Source organism: Canis aureus, chromosome 3 (assembly GCF_053574225.1).
Source record: "Canis aureus isolate CA01 chromosome 3, VMU_Caureus_v.1.0, whole genome shotgun sequence".
NCBI classification, from domain to species: Eukaryota; Metazoa; Chordata; class Mammalia; order Carnivora; family Canidae; genus Canis; species Canis aureus.
The window spans coordinates 28,821,249-28,838,972 of record NC_135613.1 but is presented as its reverse complement, the minus strand read 5'-3'; the positions used below and the strand labels follow the sequence as shown (position 1 = coordinate 28,838,972).

General features: G+C 51.4%; 1 protein-coding gene across 2 annotated transcripts in view; it reads right to left on the bottom strand.

Moving 5' to 3' along the window:
- Positions 1-17,724, bottom strand: part of ACOT7 (acyl-CoA thioesterase 7) — a 102,087-nt gene that overhangs the window by 12,507 nt on the left and 71,856 nt on the right. For both annotated transcript variants that reach the window (XM_077891427.1, XM_077891428.1), the window contains exons 7-8: positions 12,413-12,529; positions 987-1,171 (exon numbers count right to left, since the gene is read on the bottom strand). In XM_077891427.1, the coding sequence (XP_077747553.1) occupies positions 987-1,171; positions 12,413-12,529 (302 nt within the window). The remainder of the gene's footprint in view (positions 1-986; positions 1,172-12,412; positions 12,530-17,724) is intronic.

Here is a 17,724-nt window from a genome sequence, read left to right as displayed (position 1 = left end):
TTGGCAGGTGCTCCAGGTGGGACCCCTACTGTGACCGCGCTGGTAAATGATGTGTGAGGCTTATGGTAAAACCATTATTGGCCTTGAGAGATCGGGAAGCAGCGTGCATGCATTTGTCCATTCATTCCCTCAATACACAGTTCCCGAGCACCTCCCAGCCGAGCATCCTCACCACCCACCCACCACCTTCCCCATTCCCCACCTTGAACCTCAGCTCCCTGACTCTCAAGTGCCCCATGGCCAGCGCTTGTCAATTTGTTGGGATTCCAGCTGCAAGACCCTTCAGGATTGCAGTGGCAGCAGCCCACATGGGGGGCTGTGTGGACAGACACCTGCCACCTCTCTCTGCAGGCCCAGGTCAGAGCCTGGGCAGGTGGCCGGGGCAGGGAAGGGCCATGAGACTCCCAGGTCCAGCCCTGTGATGTAGGGGTCTGGCCTGGTCCCCATCAAGCAGGACACTCAGGCCAAGACTCCTTGAGAAACTGTCTCTTGGGAAAGTCCTTAGCCCCTTTCTTTCTTTTTCTTTTTTTTTTTTTTTAATATTTTATTTATTTATTCATAGAGACACAGCTAGAGAGAGAGAGGCAGAGACACAGGCAGAGGGAGAAGCAGGCACCATGCAGGGAGCCCAATGTGGGACTCGATCCCGGGTCCCCAGGATCACACCCTGGGCTGCAGGCGGCGCTAAACCACTGCGCCACCGGGGCTGCCCATTAGCCCCTTTCATACATAGTATTGGGAACCCCTGGGCTCTGTACTAACTCTCCAGAGGGAACCCCCAGAGCAAGGAGCTGGTGAAGAGGTTTCTTGTCCTGTCTGCCTGGTCTGACCTGACAGTCTACAGGGGCCGTGCAGCCAAGGTCACTGGGCCAGGGAGCCACCAGGCCAGGGCCCTCCTCCCCAGAATGTGCTCATAGGACTCAGTCTTCCCTGGAAGCACTATGCGTGCTGACTGGGCACCCCCAGCAGGGCAGGTGGTCACTCACCACGAGTTGGGGCACAGGCAGTGACTTGCCCTCCTGGCTCAGGGACACATAGGTGAAGAAAGCACTGGCAGCCCGGTAGCGCTTCTGTGAGTTGTCCACCACGGGGTCGGCATCCACCAAGACCTCGATCTCCATGGATTTATTGCTTGTGAAAGTCATGCGCCCAGAGATGGTAATGACACAGCCTGCAGAGCACACACAGGGGGTTAGCCGAGGGCGCAGATGGAGGAGCCGGGGGCAGGGGAGGGCACGGATGGCAGGGTCACTGAGGGCGTTAGAGGACACCTGGTTAGGCAGCGTCTACAACTACAAGGACATCAAAACGATGAGCTCTCACAGTGCCTCGTTAGTAGCCCTTGAATGTTTACCTTCCTTGGGAGCAGGCGTTTACTCTCAACATTTCTGTGAACATTCAGAGTGGTGGCCGTCACCTGGCAACCTGGCCTCCAACCTACTTTTGGGTGACTGCAGGGTGAGCTGGTTCTGTTCCTCAAAAGTAACGCTGAGGCCAAGCCAACCCACACTGTCCACACCATGGCCTTACTTGTGCCACACAGCTGCCCCATGTTTGTCTAAGCGCCACTCAAGAACCTCCTTCTATCTTCCTAGTACCTTCCCAGCATCCAGGCTACCGTTCCTGATGCCAGTGTGATGGCAGCCTTGGGTGCCTGGGAAGGCCAGCCCTCACCTGACATCCCCCATGAGCCGCTGTGTGCACTTCAGCCCACATCCTCCTACACTTATGTCTAGGCTCTCCTCTCATCAGGCTGGCTCATGGGACAGAGCTCTCCTTGGAGCCACGGACACTACCTTCCCACAACATACCCACGGCCCTGTCGTAGGTTAGGGTCCCCAGGTGCTCACCTCCCGCCTGGACCAATGTGGTTTCCTTTGTTGATTATGATGAAGTCCAAAGTCCTACGTTCCTGTAACACCATTCCAGGCGACCCGCTCCCTCTCAACCTCAACCCCAACCTCCCTGTATCCCCAGTGCCCTCTGGGCCATGACTATCCACCCTGGCAGCTACTTCCCAACCTAGTGTGGCTCCTCTGCCCCCACCCTCCTGTACGTGGGCTCTTGCCTACCATCCAGCCTTGCTCCCTTCACCTCACGGAGCCCTGTTTTTCCCTATAAACAGACATGCCTTGCCTCACAGGCTAACTACAAGGAAGACACGAGATGAATGAGGTGCTAACCTTGTGCCCCAAGGCAGAAGGCACTCAGCGCAATCATTATCATCACCAATGGTATGGTTCTGGACCACAGGGCAGCACTGATCCTCAGGGATTTATAGAGGAAGGGCTGATATCTGGTTGCACCCCTAGCAAGGTGTTAGGAGAACAGCTCACCCAGCCTCCACTCCCTGGAACCACTGCTGGCTGTGGGGACCTTTCAACAACCCTGGGAACCCCGAGGTCCTAGCTCCAAGGAGTCAAGTGCTACAAGACACATTTAAAGACCCGGGAAGACGGACAAGTCAAGACAGTTTGGTGAGTTAGGGGTGAGTGTGTGGGCAGGCTAGAAGCAGTTATTTCAGGTTATCAAGTACCAGAATGTTCCATGCCACATCCAGTGTCATACTTACAGGGAGTGCTTCATGTCCTGAACAGCCATTTCCGGGAGGGAAGGAAGGAAGGTCAGTGACAAGTGCCATTATGTGAGCTATAAGGGTAGGGTCATGAACAAAGCACTCAGCACACACCTGGTGCTCGGCTCAAGGGTCAAGGGTCAGTGGGCAAGTCCTGCCACTCTTCTGGAGGGAGCTGCCTCCGTGACCAACAGGGACACACCACTCATAAGCTTACTAGGCCCTGCCCAAATCACAGAAGGGTCAGCAGCCAGGATGCAGTGGCTCCTTGTACCCAGAACAGAATGGGAAAGGTACAAATGCATCTCTCTGTTTTTTCTTTTCTTTTTTCTTTTTTCTTTTCTTTCTTTTCTTTTCTTTCTTTCTTTCTCTCTTTCTTTCTTAAGATTTTATTTATTTATTCAGGAGAGACACAAAGGGAGAGAGGCAGAGACACAGGCAGAGGGAGAAGCAGGCTCCATGCAGGGAGCCCGACGTGGGACTTGATCCCGGGGCTCCAGGATCACACCCTGGGCTGAAGGCGGCGCTAAACCACTGAGCCATCCGAGCTGCCCTCCTTACGTTCTTTCAATAATCGAGTCCCCTCTACCCTCTGAGAACCTGTGATTGCCATGGGTACTCTGCTGAGAGAAATGTAACAGATCAATTCTGTGTATGGTTTCGGGGGGTTAGGACATCCCTGAAGTGCTCCGTGTCCCCAAGTTGAAGGCTATGTTTTGAATGACCCCTTAGGTGCACTCATTTGGAAGCATGGTCACAGCCTGTGTCTGAGTGAACCTGGCATGAATGAGGCACCACAGACATGTCCGTGGACCAGCCTAGAGTACAACCGACCATATTCAGCCAGGGTCTACATGCCTTTTAAAAGAACACACAGCATCCAGGCTCAACCTGCTCACCTCCAGTGACTGCCACTCCTATCTCACAAGGCCACAGGTCAGTGGGAGCAGGTGCTCACAGCCTGGAAGGTGGTGAGGACAGAGGCCATCATGTGCAGGGTACTGGTGGACAGAACCTGCTCTGAAGCTCAGTCTGGGCTGGCTTCTCTTCCTGCCCTTCCTCGAGGCTCCTGCAGTGATTTCTCACTGGATCAGAGCTTGAACCAGGTGCTTGCAGGCCCCTTTACCATACAGGCTGGGTGACGCTGAAGAGCCACCATGTCACCGTGGTTCACTGGGGAACATAGGGCTTGGACACAAAGCCAGAAGCAGGATGCTCAGAGATCTCATGGAGATCTTTCCCATGAGTTCTGGCTCATTCCATCCCAGGTACAGGAGCAGGACCACAGGATCACAGAAAGGGTTGCCAGGCCAACTCTGAACCCAGCCTGAAATGCTGGGAGACCACCTGACACACGGAAGGATGCCAATCAGTGGCCGGCTTGTGTTCTTGTTCACTTCTGTTTGCCCAAGGAGCTGCAGACGGGGGATCAGGACACGCTGGGCACAGTAGCCACGTGCTTCAAGGCTCTCTGTGGGGGACAGTGTTGGCTGAGCGGTCACTGAAACACTGCCTGGGGACATTTCCACTAGGTTACATGTCCAAATCCACCCAAAGAATGGCTTGTTTAAAAGACCGGGTGTGATCAGCTAAAGGGGGAAAACAGTTGCTATCATTGGTGCTTGGAGCCATGAGCCCACCCAGGATAGGCTCACAGTGTTAGGCCACCTCCCAGCCCTGGGGAAGGGAGGCCAGGAGAGGGCACCCAGTTCTCTGAGCTGCCGAAGTGGGAACAGCCAGCCATTCCCTACTGAGCATCTCCGTGAAAGAAAGGTAGGCTCTCTGAGGCCTGGAGCAGCCCTGAGATGGCCCTGGGGAGGACCCTGGAATCCAGGCTCTGGGGTACACCAGGCAGGTGGCCAGCCGGGAACTACACAGTCAGTGCCTTGGCTTCCTCATCTGCAAACAGACACAGGGGCAGCTGTCTCTCAGGGAGATTGTGAGGAACCGCTGAGCCTGCCAACGTGGTCAGCTGGAGGTCACTTGCCCACATTAATTATGTCACGTGGATGTAAGCCCAGGATAGAAATTTCTGGTAGGGTCTGGGTACTCTTCTGCTTAACAGCCCTCCAGGAAATGCCACCTTAAGTCCAAGGGCAGAGTGTGCCCACTTAATACTCTGAGTCTTTGGGTGGAGAAATCGCACTGGTACGGAATAAGAAGCAACGTCTAAAACAAATCACGTTTTTCTTCTGGAGGGGGCATGTATAGACAGGCCAAGAAGCTGCTTCTAAGACTATCTATATGACTAAAACAGGCTACTGCATTAGCAAGGGAGATTTTCTGTTTTCAGCTTGTGAAGAACACAGGGTAGTGAAGCATTAAAAAAACCTGCCATTTAAGGGGAGGCCTGGGTGGCTCAGTGGTTGGGCATCTGCCTTGGCTCAGGTTGTGATCCTGAGGTCCTGGGATCAAGTCCTGCATCAGCCTCCCCCAGGGAGTCTGCTTCTCCCTCTTTCTCTGTGTCTCTCATGAATACATAAAATCTTAAAAAAAAAACCCTGCCCTTGCTCTCTGGGTCCCAGGAGATCAGCAACTTGCCAGCTCTGACGCTGAGATGTGACCACAGCAGTCACGGTCCCTGCATGGGAAGGGGACTGAGAGCATGTTCTGAGAGGCCGAGACTCAGGACCCCAGCGCCAGCTCTCTGTAAGAGGCCAAGAGCTGCCAGGAAGCTCACCACCTCTGCTGCCTCTCTGACAGCTCCCAAGCCTCGGACATGCCAGGTATCTACAGCTGAGGGCCTGGGACAGACTGAGGGGCACTTCCTCTCACGCTGCTCTGAAACCCCCCAGGGGTTCTTGCCCTCCTGTGCTCTCTGCCACAGGCCTGTCTACAGAGCTTATTGGATAAGACACGGGGCGGGGGAAAGGCAGAGCTTAGAAATGGTCTGGAACCTTACCTGCCTCTGTGTCACGTGGCATTAATGGACTATGATGGCAGGGGGACCAAGAGCCCCCAAAGATGTCCACGTCCTGATCCCTCAAACCTGTGAATTATGTGACCTTTTTAAATGTGCTTCGGTGGAGGACTGTGAGGTGGGGCGACCAGCCTGGATTATCCAGGTGAGCCCAATGTCATCACAAGCCCAAGAATCCTCCCAAGTGGATGAAGAGGCCAGAGCAGAGGCTCAGGTAGACATGACAACAGAAGCAGGGTCAGGGAGATGCTATCCTGCAGACTTTGGAGATGGAGGAGGGGCCACAAACCAAGGAAGGCAGGGGGCCTCTAGAAGGTGGAACAAGCAACAAGTGGATTCTCTCCTAGAGTGTCCAGAAGGAACAGCACCCTGACTTTAGCCAGTGAGACCCGGGTCAGACTTCTGACCTCCAGAACTGGGGAGACAGCAGATCTGTGTTGTTTCTGCCATTGTTTTTGGTAAACTGTTACAGCTACCATAGAAAATAATTTCAACTACCTAGATAGATGCGACTCTGGCTGATTTTAATGTGGTCCAGGTTTTCGGGGATGCTACTGACTCTAAATCACTAGTAACTACACAATCGGGAGCTCGATACTTTATAAAGCTTTATAAAGAGAATATTACTTTTAAATGGTTTTATTGTACATTTCTACCACTTAATGTGACATTTCCATGTTTCAAGCAGAGATTCTATGACAATACAAAGAATCTAGAAATCTAATGAAGCTCCAAATAAAAATGAACGGATCCCAAAGGAAACTGAGCCAGGGTCCTGGCAGCCACATGGTCGCAGACCTGGTGGGTTTCTGGGGGGTAAAGGTGGTGGATGGCAGCAAGTGGAAATCCATTCCATCAATGGCCCAGAAAGTCAATACTTGCAGTTATTTTGCCACAAAGTATCCAACAAAAATGAAGGGACACAACTTTTTAATGTTTTTAAGTTCAGTCTCTTCTCAAGTGGTTCCAACCATCAATATATATAACCGAATTTGAGAGTTGGAGCTGGTATCAAATTCCTCTTGTGAATTCCAGAAAAAAAGCCCCTGAATACCACCAAGAAGCTGAGAAGCTGGCCCTATCTAGTGAACCTCAACTGGGCCCCCTGAGGTCTGAGCGGGGTACCCCTGTGGATGGCATGCTGGTGGTACCCTGGGAGCACAGGCTGCCTCGCAGGGAAAGTTCCGCACCCCACTCTGTGGAAACCTGGGTGGCAGTGGGACCCTGCTGAGGGGGGTGCTGAGGCACCATGCTTTGTGCTGAGCATCCATGTGACATCTAGGGGTCTACAGAAATCCCTGCTAAAGCATCAGACACTGGGGATGGAGTCCAGACAGCCCAGAGATTAGGGCTGTCCAACAGACTTCAGTGATAGTGAAAATGCCCTCTCTGGGCCATCTTATACAGCAGCTACCAGCCACACGTGGCTCCTGAGCACCTGAAATGTGGTGAGTGGCATGGAGGAGCAGTAGTTTCCATTTTGCTTACCTTTAATTATGATGCAAATAGCCATGGGTGGCCAGCAACTGTTGTGGGGGACGGCACAGGTGGGTCCCCACCCCTGGGAAATCTGATGGGACTGAGGGTGCAGCTGGAGGTGGGGCGGGGGGCAAGTTGCCTGCCTCGGACTCTGGCAAAAGGGCCTTTGGGCCAAGGCTGATGACAGAGACACCAAAAGAGCAGCGCCTTCCTTGGGGCTGGACTCCCCTAGCAAGAACCCATAGCGATGTTTTCAAGAGGCTTGAGAAAGCCAGGAGAGTTCTATACACAGCTGTGTGGGCCAGCTACCACTGCAACAGCTGCGTTAAGTGTCAAAGGTGAATGGCGCTGCACTTGATTGGCAAGGGTACAAGCTTATCCTCGCCAAGGTGATGCCTGTGCCCCAGTGGTGGATGTCCGTGTTGTTCAAGCCTGGTAGTGAGCAGGCGCCAGAGCGAGGGGCTCAGAGCTCTGGCCCTGGACCCAATTGTCCACTTGCCCTCTAGCTCCACCATGGAGTAACCCCGTGGCACGGGTGCATTCCAGATTTGGAAACGGGATGAGTTCCTGTGGCACCATGAAAGGTAACGTGTATGCCCCTCCAAGTGAGGCATGAAGCACACTCAAGAACCACAGCTCCTCTCTGTTTCTGAATCCCTGTTGAGCTGCCTGGAGGGGTCCAGCCCAGGAGGGCCAGCAGGTGCCTCACCAGACCCCCCAGCAGCAAGAAGTCTCTCCCAGGGCAGACCGCACAGCTTGCAGGGATTTAGAAAACAGAATAATAAAAAATTGCTCTTATCACAGCTGAGGGGTTGCCAAGCATTTCAAATGTTAAGAACGGCTCAGTGTTTAAGTTCCAAAAAGAGCAGCGAGCTTTCTTCAGCAAAGCATGGAGGTAGTGAAATAACTTTGGTGTTTCTTACATAACACAGCCCAAAGCATTTTCTAGAAGATTCCTCACTTCCCACCCAAATAGTCTGGGAAGATGGCTCTTTTACAAACAACTCCAGCGTTAGGTTTTCCTGCCAGGGCTTCCCAAACCATGATATCCACAGAAAGTATGTTCCACTTTTACTTTCATTAACAGCTGCCTTGGCATTTTAACATCTCATCTTAAAAAGAAAAAACTGGCAATAGAGCAAGCGACGTACAAAAGTTAGTTCAGGTCTTTAAGCTTCACCAGCTGGCCCTGAGAAGTGCCAGCAGTGATTGCCCACCCCACCCCACAATGTCAGCCACCCTGCTGTGCTGCTGTACCATCCAGTCGGCCCTTGTCAGGATGAGGGTCCTCATAAGAGGTAGGGAGCAGGTCACGTAAGAGGAAGAGGCAGCAACAGGAGCAGAGGCTGCGGAGGAACATGGGGCAGCTGAGAAGCTAGAAGAATCAAGGCAACAGATCCCTAACCCCCTGCCCCGGAGCTTCTGGACACCACACAGCCCCGTGGACCTCTTTTAGATGCCTGACCTCCAGAACCACAAGAGAGGGAATCTGTGACCTCTTAAGTCACTAGCTTTGCAGTTAACTCATTAGAGCAGCCACAGCAAGCTCACATATAGGTGGCATGTCTGGCTGTCTATGCTTCTGGGCTTTGGCCCCCTGCATCGGATTAGCCTTCAGAGGGCAGGGGGCACCCCTCCCAGGAGGAGCAGGGGCCTCTTAGGGTTGCATCTCCAGAGTGGTGCATCTGAGGAGGCCAGACACTGGCCATGAACAGCTGCTACCCTGTGACCACAGCCCCAGGGTGCCCACTGGCTCAGCCACCTGCGTGTGCCTTTTCTTTGAAAATATTATTTAAAAACAGTCCTTGTGCTGATCACATTTTGCACTCAACTTAGGAATGAGTTAGTTCTATGCCCAACAAAAAAGAGGGCAGCTCCACACTCTGTGCTACTGTGTGTTGTCATTTTGTCCTTTCTACTCATCTGTGTCCTGGGGCCGACCCTGTCTCCTGCCACGTAGAGGAAAGTCACTGGTCCTTCATTGGTGCCCCCTACACCAGAGAAGCATGGGGCCTGTTAACTCTGTTCTTGTGGGGCTGCTCTCAGGAGTCAGGTCCTGGGGTTCTTCCCCAACAAACAGGGGGCCCTCCCTTCTGCGCCCCTCAGGGTCACTCCTCCTCTGGGCTGGGTGCTGGCTTTACCACTGGCCCTCACAAGGGAAGGACTCACCCCTGTGTGGGGAATGGGGCAACTCTAGGCACAGAAGAGATTTTCTCCATCTCATAATCTTGCAAATGAGGAAGTGATCTAGTGTCTACAAGATTCAAGCTGTAAGGAGAGAAAGCCTGTGCAGTGGGCTGAACAGTGGCCCCTGCCAAGGTTAAGTCCATTCAGAAGCTCCGACTCTGACCTTACTGGGAACAAGAGCCTTTGCAAATGCCACTGATTTAAGGACCTCAGGATGAACACCTCCTGGATTATCTGGGTGGGCCCTAAATCCTGTGGCAAGTGTCCTTATAAGAGGCAGAAGAAAAGAGAGATGGGAGCGGGAAGGTGGAGGGAAACTGGAGTGATGTGGCCCCGAACCAGGAAATGCCATGAGAGGCAGGAAGAGGCAGGATGGGCTCTCCCCTAGTGCCTTTGGAGAGGCCCTACCCACACCTGGATTTGGGACTTGGGGCCTCAGACCAAGGGAGCAAAGGTCTGCTGTGTGGAGTCCCCAGTGCATGGTCCCTTATATCACCAGGGACACACACCACAGTGTGCTGAGGGCCCACCAGCCAGTAGGCCTGGCAGGGTGGCAGCATCTGACTCTCCTGGCTCCTTTCCCTTGGAGCGGAGGAGACACTGACTCAGGGACAGCAGGAGCTTGGAGGCCACAGTTAGCTCCCCAGGCTTGGGCATAACAGGACTTCAGGGGGTTTGCATCAGACAATCAAAGCAGGACAGGCAGGAATGTCCATCTCCATCCCCTGGCACGCATGGGTGGCCCACTGTCAAGGATCTGCTGCAGGCAGGGTCACCCCTGCCTCACACTGCCTGCCCAAACCTCTACCCCATGGAACTGAAGACAAGACGTGCCCACTCTGTTTCTTTTTTTTTTTTTTTAATTTTTTTTTCAATTTTTATTTATTTATGATAGTCACAGAGAGAGAGAGAGAGAGGGAGAGACATAGGCCGAGGGAGAAGCAGGCTCCATGCACCAGGAGCCCGATGTGGGATTCGATCCCGGGTCTCCAGGATCGCCCCTGGGCCAAAGGCAGGCACCAAACCGCTGCGCCACCCAGGGATCCCACCCACTCTGTTTCTGAAGCAGATGTGGTCCGTGCGCTGCCAGACCTGAGACCCCGCCCAGGGACACTGGTGTGGGCTCTCCAGCAGAGTGACAGCATGGAGGACAGAGGAGCCCACAGCTTCACACAGGGACACTCCTCCAGAAAACAACAAATAAGGTGTGACAGTGTCTAACAGCCCCTGGAGGACACTGGCATAGAAATAGGCCAGACTCCAGAGCTGCTAGTTTGGTCCACATTCCTTTATGCACAAAACAAGAAGTGATCTGAGAAGGCAGAAATGATGTCTCTGCTCGCCAGGGGTTGCTAGCACAGGGGCCCTGTGTGGCACGGGCTCCAGGCTGGGGCTGGGCCACTGGCGAGGGCAGGGGCTGTGTAGGCTCAGCATCCAAGGGTGCAGCCAGGCAGGCCTCTGCAGCCTACCCTCCCTTTGCCTGCTAGAGCAATCCAGAGGGGAATGTCCCACCAGAACTATGGCTTCTGAAAATGAATATTCCCTTCTCTGTGCTTTGGAATAAGGGTTAACATTTTAGAAACTGAAAGTGTATGTCAAGGGCAGTTCCATACACAGGTCACCACAATGGCTTCCATGCTATTTAACGAGTCCTAAAGGGCATTGTCCTCCAAGTGGAGTTCATGGTCTCACCTGCAAATTAGTAATTCCTACGAACTAGGAACCGACCACACTACCTCCTCAACTGCCCCTTAGAAGTTAATTCTGGCCACATAAGGGGCTGGGGGTAAAGACTGGGGTCATTCTCAGGGAGTGTCCCATCTGCTGAGCAGGCTGACATTGAGCAAATCGGCTGGCTCTCCAGGAAAGTCTGTTTTTCTAGCTGGCAGCTCTCAAAGGGCCCCTGGGAGACACTCAACAGAGCAAGGGCATGGAATGCAAATGCGTTTTCCGCTGTGGATTTTGAAGCTGTATTTAACAATGAAGTTCTGATCGCAGGGACTTATCCAGGGAGTAGTTCTAGAAAAAGAGAAGTAGGGAATCGCAGCATGGCATTCTATCTTTCTCAAACATTCATGCCACCGCTGTACACAACACCCAAGCCTCAAAGAGGACCAGCTAAGATGACAAAACCTACTTGTTTTGGACAAATTTTAAAATGACCCTGAGGTCTGCATCTGTGGCAAACACCTGCAGCTTATGAAGGGAGTTTGCAAAGTCGAGAACGCAGTGCACAGACCTCTTCTTTATCCTAAGAGCACCCAGATCCTACTAGGGTATGCTTCAGCTGCTCTTGATTACCCAGGGTGGGCAGGTGAGCCCTTCCAATTCCAGGGCCCTTCTGGCCCAGCACTTGGGCACGCACTGCCAGTGTGTTCCACAGGAGACAGCATGGTGGCGGCAGCGGCCCTGGGGCCTTCAGGGGTCGGGAAGGCCTTGGGGGGGCTCAAGACATAGCACTGCTCTGCTCACAGAGGTGGTTGAAGGCTTCTAGTGACAGCTTTTCCAGCGAGGCTGCTTTCACAACGAAGCTGCTTTCGAATTTGCTTTCAAATCAATACCAGGCTTTCACAACCCTGACATCACCCGACCTCGCAGTGAAATGCTACCTTTCTAGGGCACAGAGCCTCACTGCAGAAGATACAACACACACAGAAATCACCATGTGTCGGGAGGGGACGGTCACCTCACACCTTCGGCAGTAATGTGGGATGAGTGTGATAAGCTGGCCCAGTCTCCTGTGGTGGTGACTGAATCCCTGGGATTGGGAGAAAGACCAAACCCCAGCACTGCTCCAGATGGTGCAGGTGGGCTGGCTGAGAACTGTGGTCCACAGGCTTCTCTGCACAGACCCTGCCACTACTTATATCCTGGATAATCTATTCTTTCCCCAGAGGAAATGTGCATGGTGGCATAAAATCTGATGGAGCAGGCATTGCAACTGTGCACGTAAGGTCCTCAGAGGGCTCTGTTTGTGGAGCATTTTAAGAGGATGAGTTTATGGCACTCTTCAGTAGCCTAAAGGCCCCAAACACATCTGAATTACTAGATTGAAAAATCAAACCAACAAATCCTAGTCTCACAGATGGATCAGCAAGAACAAGGCACAAGATTCTGGATTCCTGTTTCTCATGGCAGATGGGCAGACACTAGGGTGCTGGCAACACTCGGTGCAAGACGAAAGGAAAGTGGCAAAGGAGTCAGAGAGCCAAAGGCCATCCACTTTCCTTTTGTCAGCAGAGGCTCCTTACCTTTTCTGATCTTGTCGTGAAAGTTAATGGCATCCACAGAAGCAGTGACAATGTTGGTCTTGCAATGACGTGCAGCCACAATCCCAGCTACCTCATCCATGAGCTTCATGGTGACACCTGCACAGAGAAAAGGCACATGGCAGATCAGACAAGGGGGGCAGCTATTTTTCCACCCTGGAAACCAGTCATAAGATAGTCCTCCCACTACCCCCCAGTGGGGGGCTGCCGCCAGAGGTGGCTACGGGGGTGCATGATCAGGGCACTGCTGAAGCTCATGCTGTAAACCTAGCTTCCTCAGGAGCTTCTGAAAACTACCACAGCTGATGGTCTAGGCTGCTAATAGAGTGACAATCCTTTTCCTATCCTTTACAGATACCTTATTCCCCCAGGAAGGTTTTGTTACAAAATCCACCGGGATGGCTGGATCCAAAGTCAGAGAGCAAGTGTCAGTGAGAATGTGGAGATATCAGAGCTCTCACGCATCTCTGGTGGAGATGGAAATGGTGCAGCCGCTTTGCAAACGTCAGGAATTTCTCAAAAGGCTAAACAGAGTTACCATATGACCTGGCAAATCCTCTCCTAGGTACGTACCCATGGCAACTAGAAATTCATGTTCACACAAAAACTTGTACACGGATTTCATGACAGCATTATTCACAACAGCCAAAAAGCAGACACAACTCACATGTGCGTCAACTGATGAATGGACAAAGAAAATGTGGCCCATCCACATGGGGGAGTATTATCTAGCCATGAAAATGAAAAAAGCACTGACACAGGCTACAACACAGCGGAGCCCAGAAACACAATGCTCAGTGGAAGAAGCCAGGTCCAAAACCAGAAACTGTAGGATCTTCCTTATAAGAAAGGTCCAGAACAGGTACATACATCTAAAGAGGTAGAAAGCAGATTAATGGTTGCCAGGGCTAGGGGTCAGGGAGAAATGGAGAATGAGTGCTAATGGGTATGGAGCTTCTCTTTGGGAGATGAAAATGTTGTAACATTGATTGTGGTGATGGTTGCATAACTGGGAATACACTAAAAATCAATGACTTGTAATGGATGAGTTGTATGGCATGTGAATCATCACAATAATAAAGGCGTTATATAAAACAAACAAGAAAAGCAGGCTCACAGCAGGCCAAGGTTTTTTTAAAACCTGAGGCTGCAGACGCTGGCTTTTGCTCACTGCCCCCCTTAATTTGACGAAATCACAACTGCACACCTGCTAGTTTCCCCACCCCCAACTCTTGCCCCCCAGGACAGCACATAATACTTATTTCATATTTAAACATTTAAGCCAGGGATCCCTGGGTGGCTCAGCGGTTTGGTGCCTGCCTTTGGCCCAGGGCGCGATCCTGGAGTCCCAGGATCAAGTCTCGCATCGGGCTCCCTGCATGGGACCTGCTTCTCCCCCCTGCCTGTGTCTCTGCCTCTCTCTCTCTCTCTCTCTCTCTATCATGAATAAATAAATAAAATCTTAAAAAAAAAAAAACATTTAAGCCATGTCTTTTATTAGGCCAAACTATGTGAGATTACCAATATTCAGCCATTTTTAATCTATAAAAGCATCAGAGTGATATCAATCAACCTAATAGCTATAGAAAGAAGTCTTAAAGGGTGCCTAGGGGGCTCAGTTGGTTAAGCATCTGACTCTTGATCTCAGGGTCATGAGATAGAGCCTCCCATCTGGCTCTGTGCTTAGTGGGGAGTCTGCTAGAGTTTCTCTCCTTCTTACTCTGCCCCCCACCCAGTGCTCTTCTCACTCTTGATAGATGATAGATGATAGATAGATAAATAGATAGATAGATAGATAGATAGATAGATAGATAGATAGATAAATATTAGAAACTCATGTACATTCACCCAGGATACAGAATGCTTTCTAAAAATCCAGAGAGAGGCAGAAAAGCAGATGTCACCCCACTCATGAAAGCCAGGCTCATGGGAAGCATGTTTGGGGTAAGGTTTGCAGAACTAAATGCCTGTAGGATCAGGCAGGTGCTGTAGGGTAGTGAGCAGGGCCACTGCCTGGCCCTGCCTACTGCCTCCCATCCCCAGGAATGAGGGCCCCATGTCGCCAGCCTTCTGATGTTTCCAGACAAGACCAGAACCTATACATTTATGAGGAATCTGCCAATTTTTAAACATTGGTGACTAATTAAAACTCTCTTTACTGTGTGGGGAAAACAAAATACAACAGAACTAAAAAGAACAAAGGTCCCTTCCATACTGGACCAGAGGCCCTGTGCAAATATAGAAGATGCTACTTACAAGGAACTTGGGAGACAGAGGGTGGAGCCCTCTAGGAGAGGGACACCTAGGGTCCAGTAGACTCTTATCCTACTTTTGCACATATCTGAGCATTTCCAGAATAGAAATATTTTTTAAAAAAACACGTTCCTGTTTGTGATTAAAAAATGATGCTTTTATTACCGTGAGTTTTTCAACGAAAGATGATGCTATATTACGGTAGTGATAAATGATCAGCTGGGATGCTGCTTGCCGTTTTATTTTTTTATTTTTAAAGATTTTATTATTTGTTCATGGGAGACACAGAGAGAGTGAGAGAGAGAGGCAGAGACACAGGCAGAGGAGCCCCATGTGGGACTCGATCCCAGGACTCCAGGATTACACACTGAGCCGAGGGCAGAAGCTTAACCGCTGAGCCACCTTGGCATCCTGCTGCTTGCCGTTTTAAAGGCGCTTTCACACTGGTGCATTGATGCTTGATCCGAGAAAGAATGGATTGGTAACCTCAGTTTTCAAATTAATAACACAGGCTCAAACACACACACCAACCCAATTCTAAAGACTGTGTAGAAGAAATCCTCAGCCAGTAGCTCTTTTGAGAGGAAAGAATTACAGGTGCCAGGTTTTCTCTCCAGGTGACCAAAAGCCAGGGGCTCCTGCAAGGGCAGGGAGCCTCTAGCCTTCAAGTTGCTTGGCTCAGAGGTCTGAGACAAAGGGTTGCACTTTGCAAGGAGTCTCTGCTGGGTGAAGTTGTTACTAGAAATGGACACAGGCAGCCTTCCTGAAGCCCCCCATGAGACCTTCTGGACCTTTCTACTCACAGCAGGGGGTGTTAGTGAAGGTGGGGCAAGCACAGGCTGGCAAGGCAGAGGACCTTCAGCTATGTCCCCAGCCCAGCACTCTGATCAGGGAAAACACAGAACAGTGCCCAGGTGAGTCATCCTGATTATCAGTATGGACTGCCTCCCTAGAGGACCATCTCAGCCTCTGGATGAACCCCACTGTGGTGTGAGCACAGCCTCACCACTGCAGTGGTTCAGGCTTGGACTCTGGGGTCAGATGGCCTGGGTATGACTGCTCCATCACCCCCACCACCGCCTGGCAGGGGACCCTGGGCAGGCAGATGGCCCTCGGAGCTCTGGATTCTGGAAGTGCAGGTACAAGAGGTGACAGCACCTTCATGCCAGGCGAGCCCAGCAATGGCAGCTTCCACGACAGCATGCAGGGCTAGTGGAGGTCTGTAAAACCCCACACCAATTTAACTGGAGACTTTGTAAGAGATCAGATGCTTGGAAGATAAAGAGAAGTGAAATGTCTCAGAATGCCAGGAAAACACTCTGAATGAGAATCATACACTCAGCTCAGGAGACAAGGATGAGGTCCAAGTGATAGCCTCCCCTTACCACATGTAAGCCAGAGGGCATAGAAGCAGGTCTGAGAGCCACAGACCACCTCCTCATGCAGTGCAGCTTCAGGGTGCACATGCAGGTATGGGGGGGTGTGCATGCGTGTACCTGCAGGTGTGGGGGTGTGCATGCAGGCATGGGGTATGTGCATGCAAGTGTAGGGTGTGTGTTTGCATATGTGTGCATGTAGGTGTGGGGATGTGTGCATGCATGTACCTGCAGGTGTGCATGTGTGTACATGTAGGTATAGGGCCTGTACATGTGTGTGCATGCAGGTGTGGGGGTGGAGTGCACGCAGGTGTGTGTGTGCATGCAGGTGTGGGGTGTACGCATGCAGGTGTGGGGTGTGTGCATGTGCGTTCAGTTTTGCAGAGGGACTGAGAGCCCACAGACAGAGTTCTCCTCGGTCGATTTGCCTCATAAAGAATTGAGTTGTCCCAATAGCTGGATAAGTGGTCCCTACTTGCTTGTTTTTGAATTCAGAAGGCATTTTCCCATAGGCTTACTCTAAGCACAATACATAAACTTCCTCGGCAGCCAACAAAAGCTCATTCAGTCTGAAGTAGTGTCAAGAGAGGCTACATTTGCCATGAAACACTACAGCACTGGCAATGATTTACATTAAGGAAATGCCATTCCAGAATCTAGGAATAGCTGAACACAAGAATGATGAAGAGACAGGATTCTGGTAGAAATTGTAGAAAACTCAGTTAAAATCCCTTTTTTTAGTGTTCGGGGAGAGTTTGGTGCATTTTAACTAGAAAATTTTATTTTATTTTATTTTTTTTAAATTTTTATTTATTTATGATAGTCACAGAGAGAGAGAGAGAGAGAGGCAGAGACATAGGCAGAGGGAGAAGCAGGCTCCATGCACCGGGAGCCCGATGTGGGATTCGATCCCGGGTCTCCAGGATCGCGCCCTGGGCCAAAGGCAGGCGCCAAACCGCTGCGCCACCCAGGGATCCCCTAGAAAATTTTAAACATTTGCAACAGAATGTGCATTACATGTGGCTGTCCTTTTCTTAGATGGAGCCATCTAAGAAATCAGGGGTCCTTCTGATGAGACAGAGACGAGGAGGATTTTTCAAGAGAAAATGAAGGAGACAGTGAAGTCTGGCCCAGGAGATGAGTGTCGCTGGGAGCAGAGAGCTATTTGTGAAGAACAATGGCTGGGTTTCCTGAGGGGCCAGTGGCAGCCACTGCTCAGGCACACTGCACTCTCTTGTGCCAAGTCGGCCCTGGACGGAGAGAACTTTGTTTTGCTTGAGAACATAGCCCAAGTATCTGCTCCCCAGTACACTTTCTATAAACATTGAACACAGGAATGAATGAATGAACAACTGAGTGAACACTGACCTTCCCTGGACAGAAGCCCTGGGAGGTAGGCATGTTGTGGTCTCCATTTTCCAAAGCAGGAATTGGACACACAGAGAGGCATGTGTCCAAAGGCATAGCACTGGCTTGGGGTAGCATGGGGACCAGCCTCTGACCAAGGCACACCAGACAGAGGCCATGCCATACTGCCTGCCTCTTGATCCAGGACCCATGACACTGACATCTGAGATGGAATTCCTGCCCGAGATAAGATAGGAAGAAGAGAGTGCAAGATCATGGTGATAGGTGGGTGTGGCAGTAAAATTAGCATGTATGGAC